The sequence below is a fragment of the Ambystoma mexicanum genome, chromosome 10, assembly GCF_040938575.1.
Source record: "Ambystoma mexicanum isolate Mex_15411 chromosome 10, UKY_AmexF1_1, whole genome shotgun sequence".
In the NCBI taxonomy this organism is placed as follows: domain Eukaryota; kingdom Metazoa; phylum Chordata; class Amphibia; order Caudata; family Ambystomatidae; genus Ambystoma; species Ambystoma mexicanum.
This window is the reverse complement of record NC_090932.1, coordinates 645743099-645770006: the sequence shown is the minus strand read 5'-3', so window position 1 is coordinate 645770006 and position 26908 is coordinate 645743099. Positions and strand designations below refer to the sequence as shown.

Here is a 26908-nt window from a genome sequence, read left to right as displayed (position 1 = left end):
GTTTGCCCGGGGAGCCAGTACCAAAACAATAATATGACGTAAAGTCCTTGACTTTGGTTCCACATTTCAAATATGGCAAAATCCTCAAACTTGCAAAGAGCAGATAAAACAGCAAGGATGCTTCATTAGCGCCTTGCAAAGAACAGATAAAACGGCAGAGATGCTCCCCTTTAAATACCATTGTAGCCCCCATGGGGGCTGGCTGGTGTGCTGGGACAGGGTGATCCCGAGATCCTGTGGTCCTGTGATCCAGAGATCCTGATTACAGGGGGTGGATGCTTTGAGCTACACCTTTGAGAGCTATGGGTCTGCTTACTTGAATAATGTGCTCATATTCTGGTCTTGTTTTATTTTTTTTTGATTGATGCAGTAATTTGTGCTTTGCATTGTATATCCTAAAGAAATATATCAATGTGTATTGCTTGCCTTATAGATTTAAGCTTGGTTTGGTTTGGTAACCATAGTGTGGCTTTGAAATGAGCAGTATACTTTGCTTATCCTTAGCAGAAGAAACTAGGCTTTAACAGGGCCTTGTGCCTTTGTCTGAAGAAATACATGTGTGTTAACCACATGAGGGGTTTGACAGGGTTTGAAGTGTTGACATGCATATTGATTTTATTATAGAGGAAGAGACTTGTTTTTCAACAACCAAATGGGTTTGAATGTTATGTAGAATTTGAGAATCATTTGATGATAACAAACAGATACGTTGGAACATTTATTGAATTAGAAAGACTGCATGAGAGTTTTAATGTGTAAATACATGTTTTTTACAACGTGTTCATCTTTGACTCTGATAGGTTGGTACAATGAATTATAATTAACAACGATACATTATGCTTCATTCCCAGAAGTCTTTCCATCTCTCCTCTCTATCCCTAAGTGTTTTGTGCATTAGGTGGAACATCGTGGACGGGTTGCAGAGCCCGAGAGCTCATGAGTAAGTCGGACAGGTTTGTAGGTTGTTAACAGAACTGTGACTAATGAGGTTGGAAGGGAAAATACGCAAGCCCCGCTAACCCAACTATAAATCGTTGTAGCAAGCACACTTCAGCACTAAGATAAGATGACAGAAGATATTCTCTGGGTTCTGAAATCAGTGTCCGATAGCTACCTGTTGCATAGAAGAGGGCTAGCTCTTACTCTTAGCCAAGCTACGAGTCCGGGGTTGAGGGGAGCTTCTCCCTTTCCTTTAGGATCAGAGCTCTTATTCTAGCCCGGGTGATCCTTCAGGATACGCAACAGGGGTACTAATGTAATTTGTAGATGCTACTCTCCAGCTGTTCTGTTGTTGAGTCATTCCTTTGTTTAGCGAAACCATGAGGAAGGCCTAAAGTCGCCATTCACAAACATGGGCTTATTTTATTTTTGGGGTTGTTTGTGTCGTCGTTGGTCTGGGGTTCAAGTCCCTGTATGGTCGGATCCTGTAACACGCCCTGCAAAAGGAGATTTCTACTTACTCGGCTGTTTTGCCATTCCTGAACCAATTTCCCTGAAACTGGTGGAAGGAGTTCTTGACCATGGGTAATGAATGGGCTGCTTGGTTATTCTTCAGATTTTCTCTCAGGGTTCCCTCGGTCTGTGGTTTTTGGTTTCTGCAGGCCCCCTTCTACCGCAGTTTGCCATTAACTTACAATGGCTTGAAACCTGCTTTTCTTCCTGGCTTCTCGAACCTGGAACTGGAACTCTTTGAGAGTGTCTCCTCTATCATCCCTTGGGGTTGGTGGCCTTTTCCCAATAAAAGTGGCTGCCCCTATTGGATTTGCCCTGTTTATTAGTATGAGAAATTAAATCAACTCTTCAAACTTCTATAAAGTGTCTTTGAATGGTATTTACCTGTAAATAGACACTCCCTGGGTGTCGCTTGGGTCCCTAGAGTTATTCCTTCAAGAAACTGGCATTTTAGCTTGTAACCCTAAATTATTATTTTTTATTTTATTTTTTTATTACTTGTGTATAATCACATTTTGATTTTTACAAGGAAGAACTGAACGTTAAAGTTAAAGTTTCTCCGAAGAGATGAAGTTTCGTGTACTTAGCAGTCGGCAGGTCTTTGGTCGGCCTGCAAGTTGATTTTGCTGAGGGCAATGCTCAAAGGTTTTGCTGCAGTGTTGGTCCATTTAGCATTTTCCCCCGACAGTAATCGGTTCCACCAGACGTCTTCTACCAGAACCGAAGAGGCCATCCCAAGAGGCGAAAGGTAGGCTACTCTTTCCTGGTTTAGTGCTTTGCAGTGCATCAAGTGTCTCAAATGTTCAGGCTCTTCAGATGTGGCACATAGTCTGCATTCCTTAGACCCAGACTGCAGTCTGATACAGAGAATTTCCCGTGTGGGAAGTAAGTTCAGGTGTGCTCTCAGAAAGATCCTCATGAGGCCTTTATCTGGAAATTTGGAACAATATGGCAGTGGAACTAAGTTTGTTGAAGCTCGGCGGCAGATGTGTGGTTAGTTTGTTCGCCTGAGCTTTTTCGATTGTGTTGATCCAATCCAGCAGTTCCATTTTGCATTTTATTCTCTGTGGATTCGATGCAAGGTCTTCTTCAGTACATGCTAATTCTTCAAGCTTTGTTTTTTGCTTCTTGGCCCATTTTGTTAAGGTGTTTATGTGGCCGGATGTAAGTTCTGCAGCAATACATTTATAGATAGGGAGCGTGTCTGGGAGAAGGTTTCTTCTAAAGAGTTGCCTAGAGCTCTGTTCGACTGTTGATAGTAGAGACAGCAGGCCCAGGTCGCGGCTGATATTAGCGATTGAGGCCGAATTTGGGAGGCCCAGGACTGATCTCCACAGTAGCCCTTCCAGTTTTGCCCAGATGGAATTTGGCATTGTCACTGTTGCTCCCATTCAATTGGTTAATGCTGGGACGACTTTGCCTTTGTAAAATTGGATTACAGGAACCAGCAAGAATTTCCCATATTGCTTGTCAATAGCTCTCATCTGGGCCGCTAGATTCCTGGCTTTACCCCACAGTACGCTTTGCATGGTTGATTCCTGTGCTGAGCTATCAATCATTACGCCCAGGTATTTGAACTGTGTGACCACCCCCTGTTGCGTCTGTTGTACGGACGTTTTTTTGTGAGAATCATAACTTTGGTTTTTAGTTTGTTGATTTCCAAGTTGTTTGAGCCTATGTACTGCACCAGGTTTGTTAGTTGACGCTGTAAGCCAATTTCTGTCTGATCTAACAAAATTAGATCATCAGCGTACAGTAGGCGGGACACATTGATGTTTCCTGATCAAACTGAGGATTCTGTGTAAAGTCACCCAAGAAGCTGATGAAGAGGGCCGGGGCTAAAGGGCAGCCCTGTTTGACCCCACGCTCTGAAGGAATCTCCTTTGACAGCAATCCTTGATTGTTTAGTCGGACGCAGAGTTTAGTTGCCGTGTATAGTGCCATGATTGGATCTAATATTTCGCTTGGGCACTTCCATTTTTGCAGTTTAGACCAGAGCAGGCTCCTGTCTACTCTGTCAAAGGCCTGTGAAAGGTCTATAAAGGCCAAAAACACTGGTGGTGCTCCCTGCTTGATTTTAGATTTGATTAGGTTTAACAGCAGGATGTTTACGGATGTTCCGCCGTTTTTTAAGAAGCCCATCTGGAATGGGTCATTTGCTGGTGATACCTGTGCCCATGATTGGAAGTGTTTAAGTAGTAGTGTAGCGAAAATGTTGCTGATGATGTCCAGCAGCGCTATTGGGCGGTAGTTCTTTGGCTCTTCCCTGTTGCCAAGTTTGAACAGTGGAACTATTACTGAGTGCGTCCATGAAGTCGGAATTGCTTTTAGTGACTCACAATGCTGGAATAGGATGCTGATGAATCTTGTCCAGTCCTCTGGGTGTTGTTTGAGGTCGATGTTACAGAGGCCATCTGGGCCAGGGGCTCTTGAGGATTTTAGATGTTTGATGACATCTCTGTTGTCGTCTTCTGCGGATAGATTAACCCATGAGCCGCTGATCTTCTGAGCTGGCGTATGCGTCCGGGTCAAGGGTAGTGCAAATAGCTTTTCAAAGAAGTTGATCCAATTTTCTTCAGTAACCGAATTTGCCAGTTGCTTTTCTTGGGTCTTGTCTGTGTTCTTAATGAGTGCCCAGAAGTCACTGGATTTTTTTGGTACTCAGCGCTCTCAGCATGCTCTCTGGATCATTTTGGTACATTAAGCATCTGCGGCTGTGTAGCCATGATTTATAGCTGTTTGTTTTGTTTTTGCAATCTTGCCTAGCGGATTCAGAGCTCTCAGTTTTTGCTCTTCTTTTCGCTTTCCTCAGGCTCTTTCTTCTTTCTACCAGAGCTCGGTCGAACTCATGGTTGTGCTTTCTCCCTGGTCCCTTGTTTTTCTTAGGTTCAGCCTTGAATTTTAGTAGGAGCGGAAGATAGTCTGGGTGATCTGTTTCTTTCGAGTTGCCTGCCATACTTCTTTCATATTTATCGGTAATGACCTTGATGTTAGCAGCGGTTAGGCGAAGTCTGGTTTGTTGGCTGTTTGCTTCTAAAGACGGAAGAAACAATTCGCCCTCAGGATGCACTGACGTCCATGTCATTGCAAGCAGATTATGATCACTTTCTGTGGTCCGAATGATTTCAAATGAGTCAATTAGTGGCAATAGGCAGTGGGAAGCGAAGAAATAGTCGAGTGTTGCCCTTTTTTTTTTGTTGCGCTCCCACGTTGGGATGATGTTTTCCCAAGGTTTCAGCCATGCCACGTTGTGGAAGTTTTGTGAGTTCATCAATGCCATCCACGCGATTCCTCTTTCTTCTGTCAACATTTTCTGTTTGGTTTTAATCTGGCCAGTATTTTCCAGATCGCTATCAATGACGTTACCTGGTTGCAAAAAGTTGAGATTGAGGTTTTCTGGGGATTCCAATAGAGATTTATGATCGCTAATTGGGACGTGTGTGATTTTTTAGTCCTCGGGTCCTGGTACGTCCATGTTGTAAGGACTGCAAGCATCCCATAAGACTTTATTAGTTTTTTTGAAATCTTGATGCCAGACCCAATCCGAGTTGCGAGAAGGAGGCCAGAGTACGGACGTCCGAATAAGCCCCTTGTAGCCGATGAGAGTTTGATCTCATAACCGTCCAAGGTGGGTTTCTCTATCAACCAGGTTTCCTGGAGGCACATGATGTCGAAACACACCAGGTCCTGGTTGTTCCTATTGGTGAGATGTAAGTGTCCTCGGGTATTCCATGAGGCCATTGATAGCGTGTTGATCACGGTTGATTCTTGGGCTGGTGTAGAAGGGGCCCATTATGATTGCTATCTTCCGGACTTCCCCCTTTACAGCTGTCTTTAGCCATTGCCATGGTCCTGTCGGGTATCTGGATTCTTCCTGTTCGTAGAGTTTTTCTCTGATTTGGGTAGTATGCCCTTCTGGCTTTCCTGTCCGTGTCGAATCTGGTCGTGTGCAAGGGTGGCAGTCTGCTTTATCTAGTCTTAGTGTACCAGATCTTGAGGAGACCTTCCCACGAGAATCGTTGTTACTAGGCGAGAGGCGCCTCTCTGAGTAGACCCTGTGAGATCTAAAGTGATGCAGTTCACTGGTAGAGTTCTTTCTGCTGTACTTTTTGTTGTACAGGTCTTGAGTTTTTGAGATGTAGTGCTGTTTGTGGGACCTTACATTCCTTTTTTTTAACTTCAGGCTTGGGTGTTTCGAGTTCAGTTAGCAGGAGGCCGGCTTGCTTAAGATCGCTGTAGGCTTCCACTGGGATTATTTGAAGGGCCCGAGATTTTATGTGGAGAAATGCCTTGGCCTTTTGTTCTCTGTGATATGGCTCGATCAAAAGAAAGTCCCCAGTAGTTAGTGATTTCAGCGATTTAATTTTGCTCAAGGTTTTCAGCACAGATTTTTGAATCAGAATCATGTAGCCAGATTTGCTTGAAACTTGTTCTAGTTTAAAAATTCTTGTCCCCTTAGGTGTATTTTCCGTGTCGCTATGGTGGCCAACACACTGCTTATTGGGTAAGTTTTCATCTAGCTGAGATTGCCGCAGCCTTTTAGGTGGTGTTTCTTTACGAATAGGTGAACTGCCTGTGCGTGGCTTTTCGGTTTCCTCGGGTGATGGATTCTGGTCATGCTTTTTTCCTGGATGATTCCGTTGTGTACTGGTGATTTGGCCCGACAGGGATCCGAGTTTCATTCGAAACTGGAGAATCCTTGGACTCTGTAAGGCTGTCGATATCGTCGGCTATGGTTATCTTCGGACTTCTCTGTGCCATAATGCCGGTTGAGGATTCATCTGCATGTAGGTGCTGCGATCAGCTGAAACTCAGCCGGCGATCGTGGTGAGTTACTGAGGTCAATGAACACTTGTGTTTCTACTGGATCCTTTGTTTGCAATGTTTTTGTTTGTTGTTTTTTGCCCGATAAAGAGTCCTCTTTGCTGTCTTGTCTTTGGCAACCAGCTGACTTTGCTTTCACAGAGGATGATTGGTTTGTACCTGCCAATTGAAAAACTGGATTTTGTTTCTTTGCGGGACCAGATCCTTTGTTCTTTTTCATTGGGCTGGGGTACGCTGTGATGGCCTTGCACTGGTCTCTGGTGGCACGTTTGATGAAGAGTGGGGCCATGCTTCCCTGGACGATGGGCTCACTGGTCTGGGACGCTTTTTCTGAGGTCGCTGTTTTGGCATGCCTGGTTTGGATGGCATGGTTCTGTTGCAATTCTAAACGAGTCAGCTTCGCTTCCCAATTGGTGTGGACTGTGCCCTGCTGCAGCCATGTACCCTTCCAAATAAATAAGTTTGGACGGGATTGTTGCTAGAATTGAAGTATTGTCTTTAGAAGCGTCATTGATGGCTTCGTACAGTTTACAGAAGGGTGTTAAGGCTATAGTGATAGTTGGCATGATTGTTGTCAGATCAGGCTTTTTTTTGGGCGACCCTTTGCCGAGATCACCCGATGAGTCCATAGATTGTCTGTTTTTCATTACAGCATCTCTTAGGTCCATTGACGGATCTTGGAGGGCGGATGAGTTTTCTGCTTGGGATGCGAGATGATGGGCTGGTTTAGGAGTTCTTGGGGTCAATGGCTGTTCATTGCGGCTTGAGTTTAAGTTACCGATGGCTGAACGGGTTTGGCATGGATCATAGCTGTTGCCTTGATTTCTGTAGGATCACACTCTACCGGATTCTCATGGTAGTGGCCATGATCGTGCAGGCTTTCGTTGGTGCTTGGGTTTCCATTTGCAGTGGAATTAGGCGTGCATGACCTGACTTTGTCAATGCAATCTGTGGAGTCGTGCTGGGCCGGAGAAAGGGCCCCCCCAGGTCGTCCTCAGACGGCCTCGGGGGTAATCCCTCTCGCCGAGGCCTGACTCCGGCCCAAGCTGCAATCAACCACAGACGCAGACGAATCAGCGGGTGGAGGTGAAGGCTCCACAGCTTGCGGTAAGGTCTCTGCCAGATTGACCCGCTCCCCGATTAGCCTCGGGTCCTCTTCTGCTTGCGACGGCGTGTTGTTGTGACCCACTCCCTCTTCGCAGGAGGAGGCCGATGGGCGTGCCTTTTCCAGACTACCCGTGGCCGCGGGCACATCTGAATTGGCAGACGGAAGAGGCGGCGTGCACGGAGAGGGCGAGGCGTTCGTTTCCCCAGACGAGCAGCAGGTGTGTTGTTTTTGTTCTTGAGTTTCTTGACTGGGGAGGTGAAGGCTATTTTCTCAGGACGTGTTGTTGACATAACGCTGCTCCGGAGGCAGCGCTTTGATTCACTGTCCAAGGAGGGGGGAGAGGCAGGGCCCGAGGGCTCACCCATGGCTCCCAGGCCACCGCGGCCACTCGCGGACTGCAGGCCTGCTCTACTCGGCATCATACTTCGCGTTCCGCTCCGCGGAAAGGTTGAGGGTTTTAGTGGGTCCTCCGACTAACAGCAGCAATGGAGGAGAGACTGCAAAAAGCACAGAGACTGCAGGACTGCTCTACTCTGCGTCCTACTCCGCGTTACGCTCCGTGGAAAGGTTGAGGATTTTAGTGGGTCCTCCCACTAACAGCAGCAATGGAGGAGAGACATTCTAATCTTCCATGGACGACCTTATAGGATATGAACGTCTAACCTTCTGCAGGAATTCCACACTTATCAAAGTTCATTGTCTAACCACCAGGGAGGAGCCAAGCATACATCAGACATGGAACGGAAAGATCCAAGAAATCAGATGTTTGCCAATTGAACTTTTGTAAAGGCGTTATGTCCGAAGTCACCCCTCAGATGGTTTTTGTTAGAATGACCCTAAATTATTATGTATTTGTAAATCTCTGCATTACACTCCTGATTATGGAAATGTGTTGTTACTGTATGTGACTGTTGGTTGTTGGTTATTTTGTATCACTGATCCCTGGGAGTGCAAAGTGCAATGACACCTTATGGGTCTATTATTGTCAACCTAATTGTATCCTAACTTTTGGTGGCCCTAATGACATTGTTGGCTAAATGATAATTGCATGTTCCTCCCTATAGGTGTTTCAGATAATATACATAGTGTACATGTGCATCATTGATGCTGATCTGAGGTAAGGGGGGGAACTGCTGTGCCTATTTATGTGTGTCAGCTTGTGTTCTGTGTGAGGGGTCAGAAATGTGAGACAGGGAACTTTGTGAAGGTGTTTCAAAAGATACAATTTTATTAACACAAATGTTTGGATAAACGCCTCACTATTCATACTTTAATGAGGATCTCCCTGCCTAAAATAAACTAAGGAAAACACTCTAACACAAGGGTTCTGTCGCTCACACTTGTACATACACCAACTCAATCACAGGTAATATATGGCAGATCAAAAGCAACAAATATAACAGTTAAATTCATAATATGATAACTGATTCTCCTTACAATCTGGGTGAATTTCCCATCCCCATATTCAAGCAGGATTGTTTTCAACGGTTCCAAAAGAAATAAGACAATCTAGTATTTTAACAAAGTTTCAATGCAGTTATTTTGATTTCCACTTACAACAAATGTTCCAACCCTTCCGGATTGTTCAACAAGGTTTCTTTCTCTTATACTTGTGATGTTATGAAAAACAACATTCTTTGCATAAACCAAGAACATGTCCTGAGTTCAGTAAAATCAAGATAAATTGTCTTTGTCAGGATTATTCTAGAACCACATTTTAATTTTGAAAGAATTATACAATTCTGCAGCAGTTTATACAACACTTTCTTCAGCAATTAATGTTTGTCAGAATTATTCGTTAACACCACTTCATAGAGCTTCATCGACTTCCACCTGGTTTACTTCCATGCCAGGCCTACTACTTCAATTACATTACACCTGGTTCCCATGTCAGGCCTACTACTTCAAAGTCTCTGTTTGGGTATACTCCCCTGCCTGAATATAATAAAGTGTTATGACAACCTCAGACCTGCTATACTCCCTTGCTAGGTCTGAAAATTACGAACAACAAGTGCTTCTGTGGTTAGGATCAGCTTACAACAACTTCGCAATGTCTCTTACTTCACAACACCACATTTTAAAAATGTCTTCAGGGAAGACAATATTCACATTGGTGCTCTTTATTACACTTTTGTGATTTCCAAAACCTCTGTAAGTTATGCTCCACTCCTTCTGAATATACTTTACCAGAAGGGCAGCCTTCTTGTCGCTCCTGTTTACCCACTTCTTCATTAACCAAATACTACCAATGATAGCGTCTCACTCTAGCTCTTCTATTGCTTTGGCAATATGGGTTTTCACTAGCTTCGTTTAGGCACTTCTTTAAACATGGGCAACATGTTTTACAAACTTTTGGATTCTTATTTGCCCCTTCTTGACTTTGGCAATGTGTGTTGGTTTTAAATTGCAGTGTTTTAACTTTCTCTTGATTTGGGCAATAGCAGTTTGTATCGGGTTCTCAAATTATTGTCATATTTTGTTACTGGCTTTCAAACAAACCTACATGCTTAAAATCACAGTCAGTTTGTGTTACCAAAAAATGCTTTCTGTCAGTTCGATATTCAAAATGTCCTTCTTTCGTGGTTTTCCCTGCACGCGTTTGCTTTCTGTTTCCCTCAGCTGCTCCTCGCAGTTCGGCAATCTACTACCTCCAGTCTGCCGCGGCCCGCGCCAGTGGCACATGGAGGTTCCTCTGCTTCAAAGGCTCTCTGGTGCCCGCCTGACACCTGAGGCAGCCTTGTTGTGGGGGAAGCTTCTCAAACTTTTGCTTCCCGCTGCGCAACCTCTGCAATTAAGGCTTATGGAGGTGAAGACCCTCTCAACTTGTATTAACAAGCTGCACTTTGCAGTTGTGTTCCTCTTCATCCCTCTGCTTCATCCCAAAGTCCACAACGGAAAAAAACTGTTTTTTCTAACTTCTGCTGGTTAGGCCATTAGAAGGTTAGGGCCTCAGGGGAAATTGAACAAGGGGGTTTCCCAGTCCTCCTGATCTGCTTCCCCCCTCATGTGAGCCTCTACAGAACACCACTGCCAGGGTATGGATCAGAAAGTGTCTGCCTTTCCCTGGCCACATGAGAAGGGTCCAAGGCCAGGTTTTTTGGGGGAATCATCTCTCTTTCATCACACCCGATTATCACTCTGTAAATGTATCTAACTGTTGTCTGGGGTTCCTTTTTGCTCCCCAAACCCTTCACCTAATGTGTATTGTGCCTACCACCAAGTAGTGTGCATATATTTAAGTTAGGAGTCTGCAGGGTCTGTCCATGGCCCTTTACTGTTCTTACTAGATGTTATGTTCAAACCAAATGTACTTATTTTACCTGTAGGTATTCTATATGTGATTTTATGATAATGGTAATATTTTTCAATATACCACTGTAGTGTATTCTCCAGGGGGCTAACTATTGGGAAAAACTGTACTTCATTAACAGCTGTCACTTTAGAGTTTAGAGTATCCTTCGGTTAGAAACCTGGTATTGTCTTAAGGTTGGATAGTTTTACATTACTTATCAGAGGGCGGGCAAAAATCTCTCTAACAAGGGCAGCACTTGGCAAATGCCGAGACACAAGCCAAAACTGTTGGCTTTGCCAATGCATGTTTTTAACAGGACTTCAGTGCAACAAAAAAATTCAAGGACATACATATAGAATGTAAATCAATTGGCTGAAGGCACGAGTGGTTAAGACATTTATATTACAGCACAAGACTATTAAGCCACTCACTTTCCAAAGACTGCTCAGATCGAACACTGGCAGACCCTATACAGCAAAAGGTGTGACGTTCCTGCACGATAGAGGCAGCTCAAAGAGACTCTAGGAGTGTGTGTTTGGGGCAGGGAGTCAGTGGGAATGGCCATAGGAATCAGGAGGGCCTTGGGCAGTCAATGGGTGGATAAATAACCAAACAACGATCACAAGCTATGTGTCAATCCTTACATCCTATTTCCCTACTATCTGTACAACAATGGAACAGTTTCAGCTTAGCACCAGAAAACATCCAAGACCAACATTGGACTAATAATGCTTGTCATGAGAAAATATTTTTTGCAGTGCAAACGGTAATGCTGTTCTATGGAACTCGCATCCTTTGTAAATGTATTGAAGTTCTCATTGGATGAGTACTTTGAAAGGCATATTATTATTGTCTGGAACAACATTTATACTCAATGGGCCTGATTTACAAAGTGTTGCTCAATGAGGCTTTCCCATTAAAAAAAAGTTTGCAAATCAGGCCCAGTATTTTAATGAGTGGTGATTGCTCCCACTTCTTAAAAGAGCATACATTGAGTGTGATAGGACGTGCTGTAAACTGAAATTAAAAATACGGTACGCCAATGTTTCTAAAACTACATCTATTCGGACCCCAAATTTGCATTATAATCCACAATTTCAGGTGGATGAGAATATGTAAAATCTGCAAACAAGATTTAACAAAGGAACCTCTATTCAAATCATAACTGTGGGACTGCTTACAACCCCAGACACGCTGTCCCAAGGGACAGTGTGTTTCCAATGTATGATCAATCGTGGGTTCCAAAATCTGTCAATAAGAGGTCATAAAGCAGCTCAAAAAACACCAACTGTAGGAGGGCAAAAGTGATGTTAAAGCCCCTATATGTTGGTATTTTGTTATGGGTGCATGAGGCACTGAAAATTCTAAGAATGCCTTGTGACACGTATTTATTTTATTGTTCATTTTAACGCGCTTAATAACAGCGTGTCATTTTTGAGCGCGGGATCGGTATTTGTACCCGTGTTGCACCGTGTTGTTTTGCTTCCAAGACAAACACGTTGCCCCTGAGCTATCCTTCTTCCAGCAGACTTTTGAGGCAGGTTCACTCTTGATAGGGAACATGAGCTCTGTTCCACAAGCCACACTTTACTAGTAAGAATTGCAGCGCACACAATAACTTGGGAGCAGGATCATAGAACAAGCAAGGCTAACTGTTCAATGTGTCCTTGATAACCTCTTTTTTCCTCCCAGATCATACAAAAGATGGACCAGAAAAATGGTAAATAGCCCCATGAGCTCCCATGGCAAGCTGGACCTGCAGACACTCACCTGGATATTCCGATGTGACATGAGCACGTTGATCACCGCGTCCTCTTGGTTCACAGCAGGCCCGTGTGGCAGCTTCACTGTGCAGAAGGTGCAGGTCCATTTCTCACTGAAACACAAGACAGAGAAGCACAAGAACACGTTTTTTGAATGTGGGAGGCTGGGAGCACAGAGAGGTAAAGCCCACAGTAGCTGTGATTGCTGGCCTGGGCCCTTCCGTGTCCTTTTGGGTCCTGGTCTTCTGCCCAATCGCCTGCAGCATCCGCTCTCCCTCTGCACTTGCCTTTTGGCTCCCACTGGCCTGTGTTGTCTCACAGGCCTGCACTTATTGTATGTGCAGGGGAACCCTCTACCAAGTGGTCACTGCTGGCACTTAGCTGTTGCCCTGAAACTGGCTCTCTGGCACTTCCCACTCTGTGGACCCCCTAGCACTTCACCCCTTCCCCTGTCCGTTCACTCTCACTGCACTTCCACGTTCCAAATGTTCACAAGGCTTAGTAGGACTGCCTCTGTCTTTTGCTCATCATTGTTATTTTATTCCACTGTCTTGTTCTTTTCCCTTCCATTTGCCCTGTGGGAGCTTTGAAACACAATTTCTTGGTGTATAAGCACCTTACAAATGCCCAATAAATAAACAAAAAAAAGGACATAACGTGTAAAATGAGTTAAATAGAAACTAGTTATCAAAAGAGTAGGACAGGGAGAGAAGAAAGAGGGAGCACAGAAGGGTGAAGAGAGGAATTCACTGCGTTTACCTGACATGAGAGAGCGGGAGGAACTGTATGCCAGTACTTAAAAAGATGAGGTTATGCTGGGGGAAGTTGGGGGAAGGGCACCTAACTTTACTTAAGAGGACTTTGGATATGATATGGCATTTATTACGCGCCTATACACAAGTGTTCACATTAGTGAAGGGCTTCCTGCGTTTCCATGAGTGAAGGAGTGGGTAGGTGAAAGGTCACATCAATTACTTCATTGGATGAGTGAGGTTGGGTAGAGGTTCCAATTTCAGGCAGAGGATGAACTGTATGCCATTGCCATAGAGGTGCTCAGTAAGTGGTGGAGAGCTCCCAATCTGTGCAAACAGGGACAAGGCGAGAGTGTGAAGGAATAGCGTAATACCTATACCTGAAAGGAGGGATGAATATGAAGGATTAGCTAACCGTCCTCGCATCAAAGGAGAAGTTAAGTGTGAGAGTTAAGAACGTACTTCTTTTAAAGCGCCTCAATGCCCTCGGGCTGCAGTGCGCTATACAAATGTAAAACATAAAAATAAATTAACTTAATGTGAGGTGTAAGGCAAATGTGAGGGAATATTCTATTTGGTGTTTATGAATGAGGGCAGCTAAGTGTGGAGGAAAAATGTACGGCCTGTGCTTTGGGAGAAGTGGGACCAGAGTGCAGGGAACATTTCTCTATTAAGTGAGAGTGCAAGGGAAGAGCAGTCTGGCAGAATCTGCAAGTATGGGGTGAGAGTGTGGAAGAAGAGTACTGTGACGAAGCCTATGTCTTAGTGGGCATTAGAGAGGAGTGGCGGATCCAGGATTAACAAAATTGTTCTGCAACATTTGAAGATTGGACAGTGGCAGCTGGTCATTTTTTGTAATTGGGGTAGTGAGTGTAATTATTTCGTAGTAGTGAGCACAAATGACAGAACATAGCAAAATAACACAAATCAAAGATGGCTCGGAGGGGGGAAGAGAGGAGGTTCTCCTCTGAGAATGTTTTTAAAAAGAAAATAATTGGTTAAAATAGTGCATTTTCAGCACACTTTCTGTGAGAAATCCGGTAAAAAGCCATACAATGTATAATCAGTTGTGGATGGTCACATGAAAAAGTAGATTTTTCCAACAAATGTTCAGGATGCCGTTGCTCAAAATATATGCCAGAATGTCCTTTAATTGGCCAGTACTGCCACTGTAAAAACACATTTGTGTTCGTTTTGCCCACTGATTCCAATTCACCAATTTTAAGACCACACCCATAGTAGTTTTGCCCACTTACTCTGGTACTGCCTCTGTACAAAGGGACTCATGATGTCTTTGCACATTTGGGCTAGTCCTGCCTCAATAAGAAAAAAACTTGTGATGGCTTTAACCCAACACGAGAGTATTTGCCAGGCTAAGAACACAATCATGCATAACTTTATTTCGATCATTTCATTTTACCATAATAGTTTACGAAGCCAGCAATATAGATAATACTATAGAATAAATACACGGTAATAATTAAATCGTAATTACACATGACTTCCTGGGAACCTTACAAAATCGGTAAAATAACAAAATGCCAAATGGATTCAGTTACATACAAAAGGGACAAAGACCCAGTGCAACTGTATCACCATTCCAGTTATGGCTTAAATTATTAAGCAGGAGACAGTTAAAACGAAATCTGGCAATTATCATCCTGTGTGGTGCTAAAAGAGGCCAGTTCAGATCATCTTGGCCACCAGATGGTTCCATGATCGGTACAAGAAATCTTGTTATCGCTTAGGCCAATTCAGTTGCTTCATGAGTGATCGAGAACGTATCCCTTTTGCGCTCCACAATTTTACGTTCATTGGCTTTACCAGTTACTAACTAATAATACATTACTTAATGTACAATTTATATACACAGAAATAAGTTCCTTACATACGTAAGCTAAAAAAGGAATTCTAAAAGCCCCATCCACACAACAAAGTGACTTTAATAGTAATTGCGAAAAACCTGCATTGTCATTACACAAAGAATTAAAAAAACATAACTGGGGCGATAAGTAAACGGTCATCTAAAATAAATCAAGGCCAAGTTCCAGGTGTATTGCAAAATTTGGGGCTGAAGTGGCTAAACTCAAAAGGCACTTACAAAATCACACTTGTTTATTTATTTATTTAAATTTCTATAAAGTGCCACATGCCCTTGGGCCTCAGAGCGCACATAGAAGACAAACAGGGGTCAGGCAACAGAGGATCGGTGATCAGAGGGTCAGTGAGGAGATGCCAAGTTCAACCTGGGTTAAGGTTGAATAGGTATATTTTTGTTTGCTTCTTAAATAGTGCCAGATTGTTAGCCAGGCATATATACAGTGAGTTCCTTTGTGGTGGGACCTGGATGTCAAATGATGTCCCCCCAAAGCACGTGTCGGGGTTGTGCGAGGGTGGGGTAGGCAGAGGAATGGAGCTGTCTCCCTGCTGTGTGGGACTTCACTTGATCAATTAGATATATTGGACAAGCATTGGTACAGCATTTAAATGACAGCGGCAGGATCTTGTGGGTGATCCTGTGTGGAACTGGCAACCAATGTAATGTCCTCCTGGCGTTGGATACATGAGCGCATTTAGACTTACCATGGATGGCCCGGACTGCGTTATTCTGAGCAACCTGTAATGCTTGTATGTTTGAGCGTGTTGTACCTGCTAGAAGGCTATTGCACTAATCAAGTCTGGAGTTTATTAGTGCAGAGGCCAAAAGCGGAGTTCTTGGCAGTAAGGAACGGGCGGGTGTAGTTTAGTAGCTTGGAGATGCAGAGGATCAGATGTAGGAGACGTGCGGTCTCATGGATAGTTCATCATCAAGGACAACCCCCAATGTCTTGGCTTTCTTGGACACCATGATGATATTACCCGCGATGCAAGAGTTGGCGTAAGCCGGGGACTGCATTGTAGATTTTATTTATGGCAGCCAGATCCTGCTCATATTTCCCACTCAGCTCAAGGACGACCTGAGTGTCATCAACATAATTTGATAATCTATATACTGGACACCCAGGGCGTCCAGTAAGTCCAGCAGGGGCCTGATGTATACGATGAACAGTGTAGGCGACCAGCACAAGCCTTGGGGGACGGCACATGTTTGAAGAAACTGGTACCCGGGCGGTACCCGGGCAGTCCGAGGAATGAGGATATTGAATGGGATGCTTGATCGGAGCAGTGTGTGATCTCCCCGAGCCTTGTCACCAGTAATCCACCAGGTCGAAGAGTGATCCACCAGGTCGAAGGCTGTGGAGAGATCCAAGAGCATCAGCAAGGCGGGATGACCTCTATCCGTATGCCAGCGAGGGTGGATTTAAGATCTAGCATCGCGGTTCCTGTCCTGTGCTGAGCACCAAACCCGATTGGCTTGAGCCGAGAATCTGGTGGTCTTCGATGTTTTTCTGTAACTGCAGATATGCTAGTTTGTGTTACGCTCACCTGGCCTCTGCGGAGTTGTTGGTGCATGGTTGCAGCCCTACCTGAACTTGAATCACCCCCTTGAGGCCTATCACCCAGTAGAAAAGCTGTGAGCGGTGGTACGTGGTGATACTGCTCCTGCGTGGAGATAAGAGTGTGTAAGTGCACCAATCTGTGATTGTTGAACCTCTCGAACCCTTCACCCCAAAGAACGGTTTCTGTGAGCATACGCCGGCTTATAAAGCTCACCTGTGAATTATGGAAGATAAGCTCTCCGTCCTGCTACTTCGGGCAGGGGCGCGTCAAATGGGCTCTAGTTCCTTCACTGATCCCTGATAAGCATTAGTCCAGTCCAGCTGCGACTATGCTTCTCCTTATGATTGGTAAGTCTTTCTTGAGCTCTTGAGATGCTGTTCGTTCTCTTTAATATCTGCATATGTTGCTCCTATTTATGCCCGCAATAATGTCTCGCTTCTGTTTTCTTCCCTTAGATGGAAATGCGGCCTCAATGCAGCTGTGAGACGCGAGGTGCGGCCGGGTTAGAAGATAGATGCAACCGCAATGCTCGACAGCAGGTAAGTGATGGTTTAAGGGAAAGCACGAAGTATGGTGAAGTGCAACCTTAAACTGACTGTTTTTTCAATGTCTAACCTTGTCTTCTGTTTTTCCTTGCAGGCGCTGCTGTTGACGATGGAGCATGTCATGCTGCGGTGCCAAGATGAAGATTTCGACGTTCCGGAATGTGTAAAGATGAATACTTGGTTCGCGGAAGAGATGTACAGGTAAGATCAGCTTCCCCCAGTTGGTAAGTATGCTGGCAGGAAGCAGGATGTACAGGAAGCAGGATCTTCAAAGGTAAGTCTGACCTCAGGCGACGGTGAGTGTTACGCTGCTTGCAAGTGCAGAATAACACGAAGCGTCTGTCTTGATGATCGGGGCAGTTTATATAGCGGAGATCGTGGGCACGCCCATTAGGGTCGGTTTACCAGCCACAGCCTGCCACTCCTAGAGAGTGAGCATGTGCGAAGGCAATCCATTAGCAGCCACACCCAAGAATACACTTGGGGCTGCTTAATGGATGGAATGTTCAAGTTTAATGCATCCTGCTTAATAGATGGAATGTTCAAGGTTAATGCATCTGAAGTGCTATGTCCATAATAAAAGTCTTTTGGTGTTAAATGGATGTTCTTGTTTACTTTTGTTCATGAGCCTGGCGCCTCTATGTCCACCCAGGTCTCCGCGAACCCTGCATGCCTGTGCCTCTGACTTCATGACCATGACAGCTTGTCCATGATCTTAAGGACAAATTGCACGTTTCTAATAGGTCGTTAGTTGCCAATAAGGCAGGGGTCTGCATTGGCCTATTTAGTAATGGTGTAATCCAAGCCTACTTGAGAGAGGATGGGACCACGCCTTCATCGAAGGAGGGATTAATGAGTTTGTTCTTCCAGGGGGCCAATAGCTCCAGTGAGTCCTTAAATAAATCTGCAAGACAGCAAACGCCAAGGCACGAGGTGGGTTTAAGATCTCAAATGGCTTTGGAGACGTGTTCCTCTGAGTAGTGGGAGAAATCAAAGATGGGAATTTTATTAGGTGCAGGGGTCGGGTCCTGAGAGACGTTTGTGTAGGTATTAGATCCATGTGATGAAGTCTGGATGTTGCTAATGGTCTGTCTTTGGACCGCGATCCTGGCTAGTAATCCATCATGGATTTCTTGGCACCATGCAGAGTGCTTTATTGGCAGAGGGGGGGTCCTGAAAATCTGCCAAGATCTTAAAGAGTTTGCTGGTATTAGAATGTGCATTGTTGAACCTGTTATTAAAGTAGGTAGGTTTTGAATTAATGATGGCAGTTTTAAATTCCTTCACTGCTTGTTTATATTGAGCTAATGTGGCCAGGGTCGGGTGCCTTTGCACAACAATGGGCCTCATTATAACTCAGGCGGTCCGGAAATAACGGTGGCGGTAAACCCGCCGCCACCGTTGTTTCCGGACTGCCTGATCCCGACTCCTGCAGGTGGGAGGTGATGTTCCCGCCAGGTCTGACCTGGCGGGTTTAACACCGCCCGCCTGCAGGCGGACGAGGAAACACCGGCAGCATTACGAGATGCTGCCAGTGTTTCCATGATCCCCATTCCCATCGAGTCCTATAGAACTCGATGGGAATGGGGATTAACACCATTCCGCCTCTGTGATTCCCGGAACACCGGGGTTGTAATGCCCCAGTAATTCCGGGAATCACTGAGGCGGAATGGTAATACAAGTCCGGCGGTAACCAGGCGGTTTTACCGCTGCGGTTACCGCCGGACTCGTAATGAGGCCCAATGTCAGTATTTTCGGATGTAAAACCTCCTTGTAATGGCTTTGCCCAAGAATGCCAAGTATTTGTGTCTGTAAGAACACACGTGAGATGCCTTTGCCCAAAAAATTCTGTTTTTCCCCCTGTAAGAACATATCTGTTGTGGATTGACCCGAAACTGACAGTATTTACCCCTGCAAGAACTCACTTGTTCCATTATTTGCAAGTGTAAGAACACACTTGGCTTTGAACCAGCGTGCAACTATTTATCCCTGTAAAAATACACCTGTGATGGCTTTGACCCAACATGTTAGCATTTGCTGATGTAGGAACCTGTGCCGAATTCTCATCCAGCCAGCTCGTGGCAAAGGTCCTTTGGCCTCGAGGCTCCATTGTTTGCAGCAGCCAGAGCCTTCTTAATCATGGCCGCTCGGCCATCTACAGTGTGCAAATGCACACTACCGCACAACATCGGCCAGCCTAACTGGTGGTTGGAATTCTCTTATCCCAGCAGGCCGGCACCCCTAAGAGCCACCTCAAAGGGTGAGGCTTACCCTGTCTGGGCCTGTCTGTAGCGGAAGGGGCTCCCTCTCCCTGCTCGTTGGCGGTGCACCAGATTACATGATGTCCGGAATCCTGCAATTACAGTGACCCAGCAAGCCTCCCCATTCTGCGGTAAGCCTCTTCTGCTACACAGCCCCGTTTCCCCATACCTCAGCCCTTTCTACTTTTTTCCACCAAAAAAACAGCAAGTCCCCCCCCCCTTGGGTGCGCTCTCACAGCCCACCGCCTCACAGCTACTTATCTCCTTTTCTGCTCCCTGCTTCCATTACAACGCTCCTCTCACTTGCCTGCACACCTCTACAATCTTGCTCCACAATGCATCCGTTTGACTTATCTGGCCGAATTACTACATTTTCCTGCCCTGTCCATACCTTGTGCCTCAAATTATGCTCTTTGTATTGTCCACCAAGTCATTGGGCCTCATTACGAGTCCGGCGGTAACCGCGGCGGTAAAACCGCCTGGTTACCGCCGGACTCGTATTACCATTCCGCCTCTGTGATTCCGGGAATTACCGGGGCATTAAAACCCCGGTTTTCCGGGAATCACGGAGGCGGAATGGTGTAAATCCCCATTCCCATTGAGTCCTATGGGACTCAATGGGAATCGGGATCATGGAAACACCGGCAGCATCTCGTAATGCTGCCGGTGTTTCCTCGTCCGCCTGCATGCGGGAGGTGTTAAACCCGCCAGGTCAGACCTGGCGGGAACATCACCTCCCGCCTGCAGGGGTCGGGATCAGGCGGTCCGGAAACAACGGTGGCGGCGGGTTTACCGCCACCGTTATTTCCGGACCGCCAGGGTCGTAATGAGGCCCATAATCTTTCACTGTGCATTCACCTGCTTGATGCCTGACTCTTGACTTCTTCTCCCTTGGGATATTACAATTTCTTTTTCAGCAGGAAATGGTGTTTTTTACATCCTAGCTGTCCTCCCTCACCCATCGCTGGTATGCCAAATGTAAGTTTCGGAATCCTCTAGCGATCTAAATTGCCGTATCACAATGCTAGATGTTCTTCAAAAGAAAGTTGAATCTAGGTGCCCCCGTTTCTGCATGCTGTATTCTAATACTGACACTAATTGCATTTGCAAATCAAATCCAATGCTTTTAGACTAACGCAGGCTTTACCTTTGTTTCATTACTACTGTATGTTTTTGAATATCGCATCTCAATGCTTCTGGTTGCAATTTCCTGTGAAAGCACTGTGCATGACACATGGTATCGTCCCAATACTGCATTGAAGATGTGAAAGACGTTGTGCGCTCAGACAACTGTATCGAATGTACCCTCAAACTGAAGTGGTAGAAGGAAGTCTGTAGACACCACCAGATGTAGAAGAGTTATAAGTAAAGTCTGACAGGTGTAAAGTGACGTCATAATTAGAAGACATAATGACATACTGAAATGATATGCAAATGCTCATAGAGTGAAGCTATAACAGGCAACAAAGTAAATGAACATATTGGTATGCAGAAATCATATATACTAAGACGATAAGTAAGAAGAGATGCAGTAAACGTATATATGCAGAAACGCAAGGTAGATGAGAAATTTAGAAGCTTGCTCCAGTAGAAAATAAAATACGGGTAAAGCAGCCATGTTGAGAAGATGGATGTCTGTTGTGTGTAATAGTAAGCTGAAAATTCCGAGGGGAGAGACCAAGGCAGAAGAGCTGACGGGCACTGGAATACAGATTCATGCAAGAACAAAGATTATTTGTTTGGCTAAAGATCAAGGATGCCACAGTTTGAAGCAACTCCAAAGTACAAAAGGAGTCGAAGAGGATAAGCCATGTACGTAAGACATATTTCTCTTAGATTAGGCACAGGAGTAAACATTTGCCAGTGCCAAGTGTTGGACAATTTAAAGTGAAGAAAGCATATGCAAGACGGAGCAACCAAATCTCCAGAGGTCAAGAAGAGTAACAGCACCCAGTATAATTGAATCAAATAGCACTAAAAGGAGGACACAATAGACAAATCATGGTCCCCTCACATGTGGTGCAAGACCAGAAAACAAGGCCTATTTATAAGGCCCCAGACGAAGATAGCAATGTACCCTCACTCCATTAAAAGTTCAGGAGAAGAGAAAAGTCGGCAAGGTCAACTACAAAGAAGAGGCATTGGCTTAGGGCCTAACTGATGAGAGATGGTAAGGCTAATTGGCCAAGTGGGCAGTTGTCTGACGTTGTTCCCTGCACCTGGGTTTCGTTTTGCTTACGTGCTGCTAACAAGCCAAATGTTCAAGGATGGAAGAGGATGCAAACCAATCAGGATGGCTTATGCGATGATGGACCATACATTGTTGCAGAAGCCAATTCGCTGCTATTATTATAATATTATCTATAGTATACATAGTTAGAGGTTGTTTTAGGCATGCTTACCGGTACCGGATAAAGGGCAGACGATAATTTCCCTAACACCTAAATAAGCTACAGGTATATATGTTCCCCTAACCCAGTGATCCCCAACGTGTAGCTCGGAAGCAACGTGTTGCTTGCAGCACCCTAACATGTTGCTCGCCAGTTGCTCTGGCCTAGTATATGGAGGCCAAGAAGGATGAGATGCAGGTGTGATGCAAGAAGAATTACACTGTAGGATGAACCAGAAAAGTGAGGGAAAACTAGCAGATAGATGATATATCATCTGATGTGGAGGCATCATCACGGTAGGCTGAAGGGCATGGGTTAAGTGGTCAGGAAGCTCATGATGTAAATGTTGAGGCTGTAGATTAGAGCAGCCACATGAAGATATAACTATTAAAATCAGAAGCCATAACCACCTCCTAGTGCACCCACACTGCCTGGGACGTTTGGGTGTGCAATGTGCATTGATCCAATGAGGTGGGCGTTTAGGAGAACTTGGGTGCCAAAACTTAGGCTAACTTAGCCAGCACAGAGATAAACAATGCTGCTACTGCTGCTGTAATCATCAGTAAAACCATCCATTAAACCTGAATTTACAAGGCCAGGCTATCTTGGTATCGTCTCCACAATCACTACATCACTTGGAGCCAGAGCACTGGCTGGAGAAGGTATTTAATTTGTCGAGGAAGCACTGTAACCAACTGGACCTCTCCTTTCCATACCAGTTTAGGGTGAAATAGGAATGCTAGCAGACGCTTGTGAGGTGCATAATGGGTACATTACACAAGTTCAAATTGTCATTTTTGTACATGCAAGATTTGTGTTTGTACCCATCATTCAAATCATTTATTGGAAATGCTCTATACTACAGTGATGTGGTCTGGTGGTTGTATGATAATTGTATTTTATACAACCAGTGTACACTTTGCAAAGGCATCTCGGTACTATAAAAAACCCTCAAACCACATGCATGTTCCAACCTAATTACTGTGGAAATAGAAGTGTTTTGATATTATAAAAAAAACTCTTGTTTAGATATGTCAGATGTGAGTGGGTAGATGCTCCCACAGTTTGGCTGATTGTACTGAAAAGGAGTGGCCACCCCATTTTACGATTCTGGCCTTTGGTACAGTCAGCAAACCTTCCTCTACTGAATATAGTGCTCTGTTTGGGATCTCGATGGGCAACATTAAGTAGCCCACATGCCCATGTTTGCGCCTTAGTGAGTAATTGTCTTTTACTGTTCCTACAAACAGTTAAAATGTGGATCATTGATCAACAGGTGGCATGCATGGGCAATTGTCCGTCCTTGAATCATTTGCATATGCCTAATTTATACAGGCAAGATTTGCATTTGATGCAATCATGCATATTTATGAAACATGTTTTATATTCATTGCCAGTGACAGCTCCTCGCTGAGTTTTGGGGGATGCCCCCTCGCTTGACTGGCAGGTAGCACAGTCCGGCAGTGTGCTTTATTTGCACCAGCGACTGTGCAACCTGTCACTGGGCAGGGGTGTTTCCCCTGCTACATATTTTATTTTGTTTGTAATGCAGAGCAGACGTAGCTCACATTAATGAGAGGCCGGTGGGGCATTGGAAGTCAGGCACTTCTGCCTTTCATTATTGAACTAACACCAAACACACACTGACTGACAGAGTCCTCTTCTGTCAGTCAGCATGTTCACGCTATGGAGAAGAGGGGTGTGCCATCCGGTTCTCCATGCCGGCGTGTGCTGAGGGTGCGAGCAAGTAGGTGAAGTGACTTTTGTGTATGAAATGTGTTTGTATGCATGGATGTACATGTGTATGCCACAGTGTTTGTTTTTATGTATGCGTGTATGCAGGAGGTTGTTTGAACGATGGATGAATGTGTGGGTGAATGAGAGAGTGTATGTTGTATTCATGTGCGTGTATGAAGGGGGAGCAGGCCACCAAATTTAGATTTGGAGCATATCATTGTTTTTTGCTTTACCCTTGATGCACAGTAAAGATTCTTTAGTGTGCATCAAGGGTAAAGCAAACATAAGTGTTATTATAGGGCTAGACAGGCATACATTGGTAGTGCCTGTCTATATTTACTACTTTCTTACTGTGGCATGGTATTTTTGTACTGACCACCAAGGATAAAAAGCAAAAATAAGTCATTACGTGGCTAAACTGGCCATCATTGCTACAGTTAGTCCGGATATACTTTCTTTCTGTGGCATGGCATTTTCATTACTAGCTGGGAGTACTTACATGGTAACAGTGGCATATATTGGTGACAACCTGAATGGACATGTATGGGCAGGACCAGCATGAAAATGTTTTTTATACTTGCATTATGTTGTCAGAAAAGGCATCCGAAAATGCATTAAATAATGCTCCTGTGCACTGTTGGGGACTTTTTCATGTACTTTCATACAAAACCAAGAACAAACTGCATAGTTTTCTACCCAATTCATCATAGAAAGACTGCTGTAAAAGTTGCCATTTTAACCAAATAGTTTAAGACCCCCGAGATCTCCCTTGGTTGGTTCGGGCACCCTTGCTACGCTCGGTGGCTCCCACATATTCAGAGGAAATATTTACGCCCCTCCAATTAAAAAATTAATCAGCCGCCACTACCCATTGCAGTGTTCTTGTTAAAAAATGCTCCTTTGATACTTTGCCCATCAGGCATTTGGATAAGCAGAAATAAGCAAGAGGCTAGCCGAATTGTCCAATATTGAATACATTGCATAAGCAAATTAACTGCTTGTCAATAATTTCTAATTAGAATGCCACTAGATTTCTGCAAATATCAAAAGTTAGAACTAACAAACCACTCTGTACAGCGGTATTTGAATGCACCACTCTGTGACCAAAATGACTAGCCTACCATGATTACAGATACATCATTTCCCACTATGTTTCCCAATATGTCTTGGACAATCACACTTAAGCCCCAGTAATGTACACTATAAATACTATATGTTTTGACTAGTGTTGATGGTATTTTGTGTTTACAAATGCCCCATTTGCCACTTACATTCCTTGAAAACATCAACTTAATCTCAAATTCAGTTAAAAACGATTGCATAATTGCTTGGCCTAGATTTGGAAATCGACTTACTATCAAACTGCTGCACATAAATGTGTTCTATTTGTAAAATTCCATGTTGTATCATTGCAATTTTGGTTGCAATCATTTTGCCACCACCTGAAATACAATATGTTCCATCAAAGTATGGCTGTTGCTCACCATTTTATTTGATAACCACATTTTGCTCATTGCCCACAAAAGGTTGGGGACCCCTGCCCTAACCAATCCCTCCGCCCAATAGGTTTTTCCAATTTGCCACAGAGGATGACGACATAGCTGACGCATATTGAGGTATAAAGCCTTTGTGTAATGGAAATGTATTTTGAGAGTGAGTAAACTGCGACTTGTTATGCTTGCCAGATTTCCATTCTTTATTAAACTGATAATAACTGAGTACTATGCCATATTCTTTGAGTCTGTCTGGTTATTTGAGCCCGCAAATAGTTGTTATGGTAATTCTGTGCAGCACTTGATACGCTGCAGGTGCTACTGCACATTTTGGTAGCATTGCGGATGGTTCTAGAGCCAGACCCTGGGATTCTTGATGTCCTCCACCATCAGCCGGAAGACCGCAGAGTTTCCTGTGGAGAGCGATAGATAAATACACGTCTAACCAGACGGCTGGCAGGTGCTCTTTTGAAGAAATTCCTGTCCAGTCCCTGCAAGCGCCCTGCTGATGGAAGGCAAAGTGGTTGATTGGGGAAGAGTCGATACCGAAGGGCTCGAGCTGAACAAACTGATGTAAGTAGAAGCACCGAAAGGGGCGGGATTATATTGCATGTGTATATAGTAAGGAATGTAAAAGGATTTTATTAAAGGAGGAGAGAAGCAAAAAAGAAATGAGATACTCTTGCTAGAGAAAGTAAGAAAGACGATCTAAGAAAGTAGTGCGCACATTTATGTTTGGGGTTGTGAAAATATTAGTGTAAAAGGTTGACGTGTTTTCTATTAGTCACGATAAATATAGGTTGTAGGCTGAAATTATAAAACGATACTAATACATTCAATTGATTATTGGATCCTTAAAGACAAGCCACTGGCATCAATCAATCAATCAACCAATCAATCAATCAATCAAACAGAAGAGGACAGGAGTTGAAAAAATAGAATAAAATATGATTCTTAGAATGCCAATAATAAAATCAGGATTGTAAGAATCGAAAGAACGATTAACGAAGAAGTAAAAAGAATATTATTGTGTAGGCTTGAACATTGTTTGGAGAATTGTTTTGGGAAATGGGCGGCAATTGATGGTGCTTGCCCGAATTGATTGTTGTGCTGTAATTAATCAAAGTAATAAAATGATAAAAGAACCGGTAAGTATCAGTCAAAAACGACTCATCATCATGGGGGACATTTCCCTTTTACACCTGTGCAAAACATTACCAAGATGCACACCTACGTTTAGGAAGTACAATGCTGAGTGGGTAAAAAGCATGCCTTACGCCAAAGCGCTGTACACTAGAACAACATAATACATAAACAATATAACAGTTGAAGCAAATACATTATGAATCAATCAACAAAACAGTGAAAAGAGCAATTAACTGAAGGGGATAGGTAGGGAAGGGGAGAGGGAGTGGATAGGAGGGGAATGGTGAAGAATGGTAGAAGGAGGGAAGGGGGAGGGTGAGAGGGGGAGGCAGGAGAGGGGGGAGATAGTTAGGGGAAAGAATAAGGAGGGGGGGAGAAGGGGTGGAAGTGTTTCAGGGAGGAGAATGGAGGAGGAGAGATTTAAGGGAAGTGCGGAATGAGGTGAAGGTGGGGGAGAGCGGATAGCAAGAGGAAGGGAGTTCCAGTGTAGAGGTGCTAGGAGTTGGAAGGAGTGGAAACGGGAGGAGGCACAAGGGGAGGGAGGTACAGTGAGAAGGAAATGGTCAGCGGACCAAAGGGAACGGGAGGGAGCGTAGAAGGAGAGAAGGGAGGAGAGATAAGGGGGAGCGAGACCATGGAGAGATTTGAAGACAAGGCAGAGAAATTGAAATTTAAGTTGGGAGTGAAAAGGAAGCCAGCCAAGG

General features: G+C 44.4%; 1 protein-coding gene across 4 annotated transcripts in view; it reads right to left on the bottom strand.

Moving 5' to 3' along the window:
- LOC138491614 (nuclear body protein SP140-like) overlaps positions 1-26908 on the bottom strand; it is a 3009150-nt gene that overhangs the window by 941306 nt on the left and 2040936 nt on the right. For all 4 annotated transcript variants that reach the window (XM_069618235.1, XM_069618234.1, XM_069618232.1 and 1 more), the window contains one exon: positions 12447-12552. In XM_069618235.1, coding sequence (XP_069474336.1) covers positions 12447-12552 — 106 coding nt within the window. The remainder of the gene's footprint in view (positions 1-12446; positions 12553-26908) is intronic.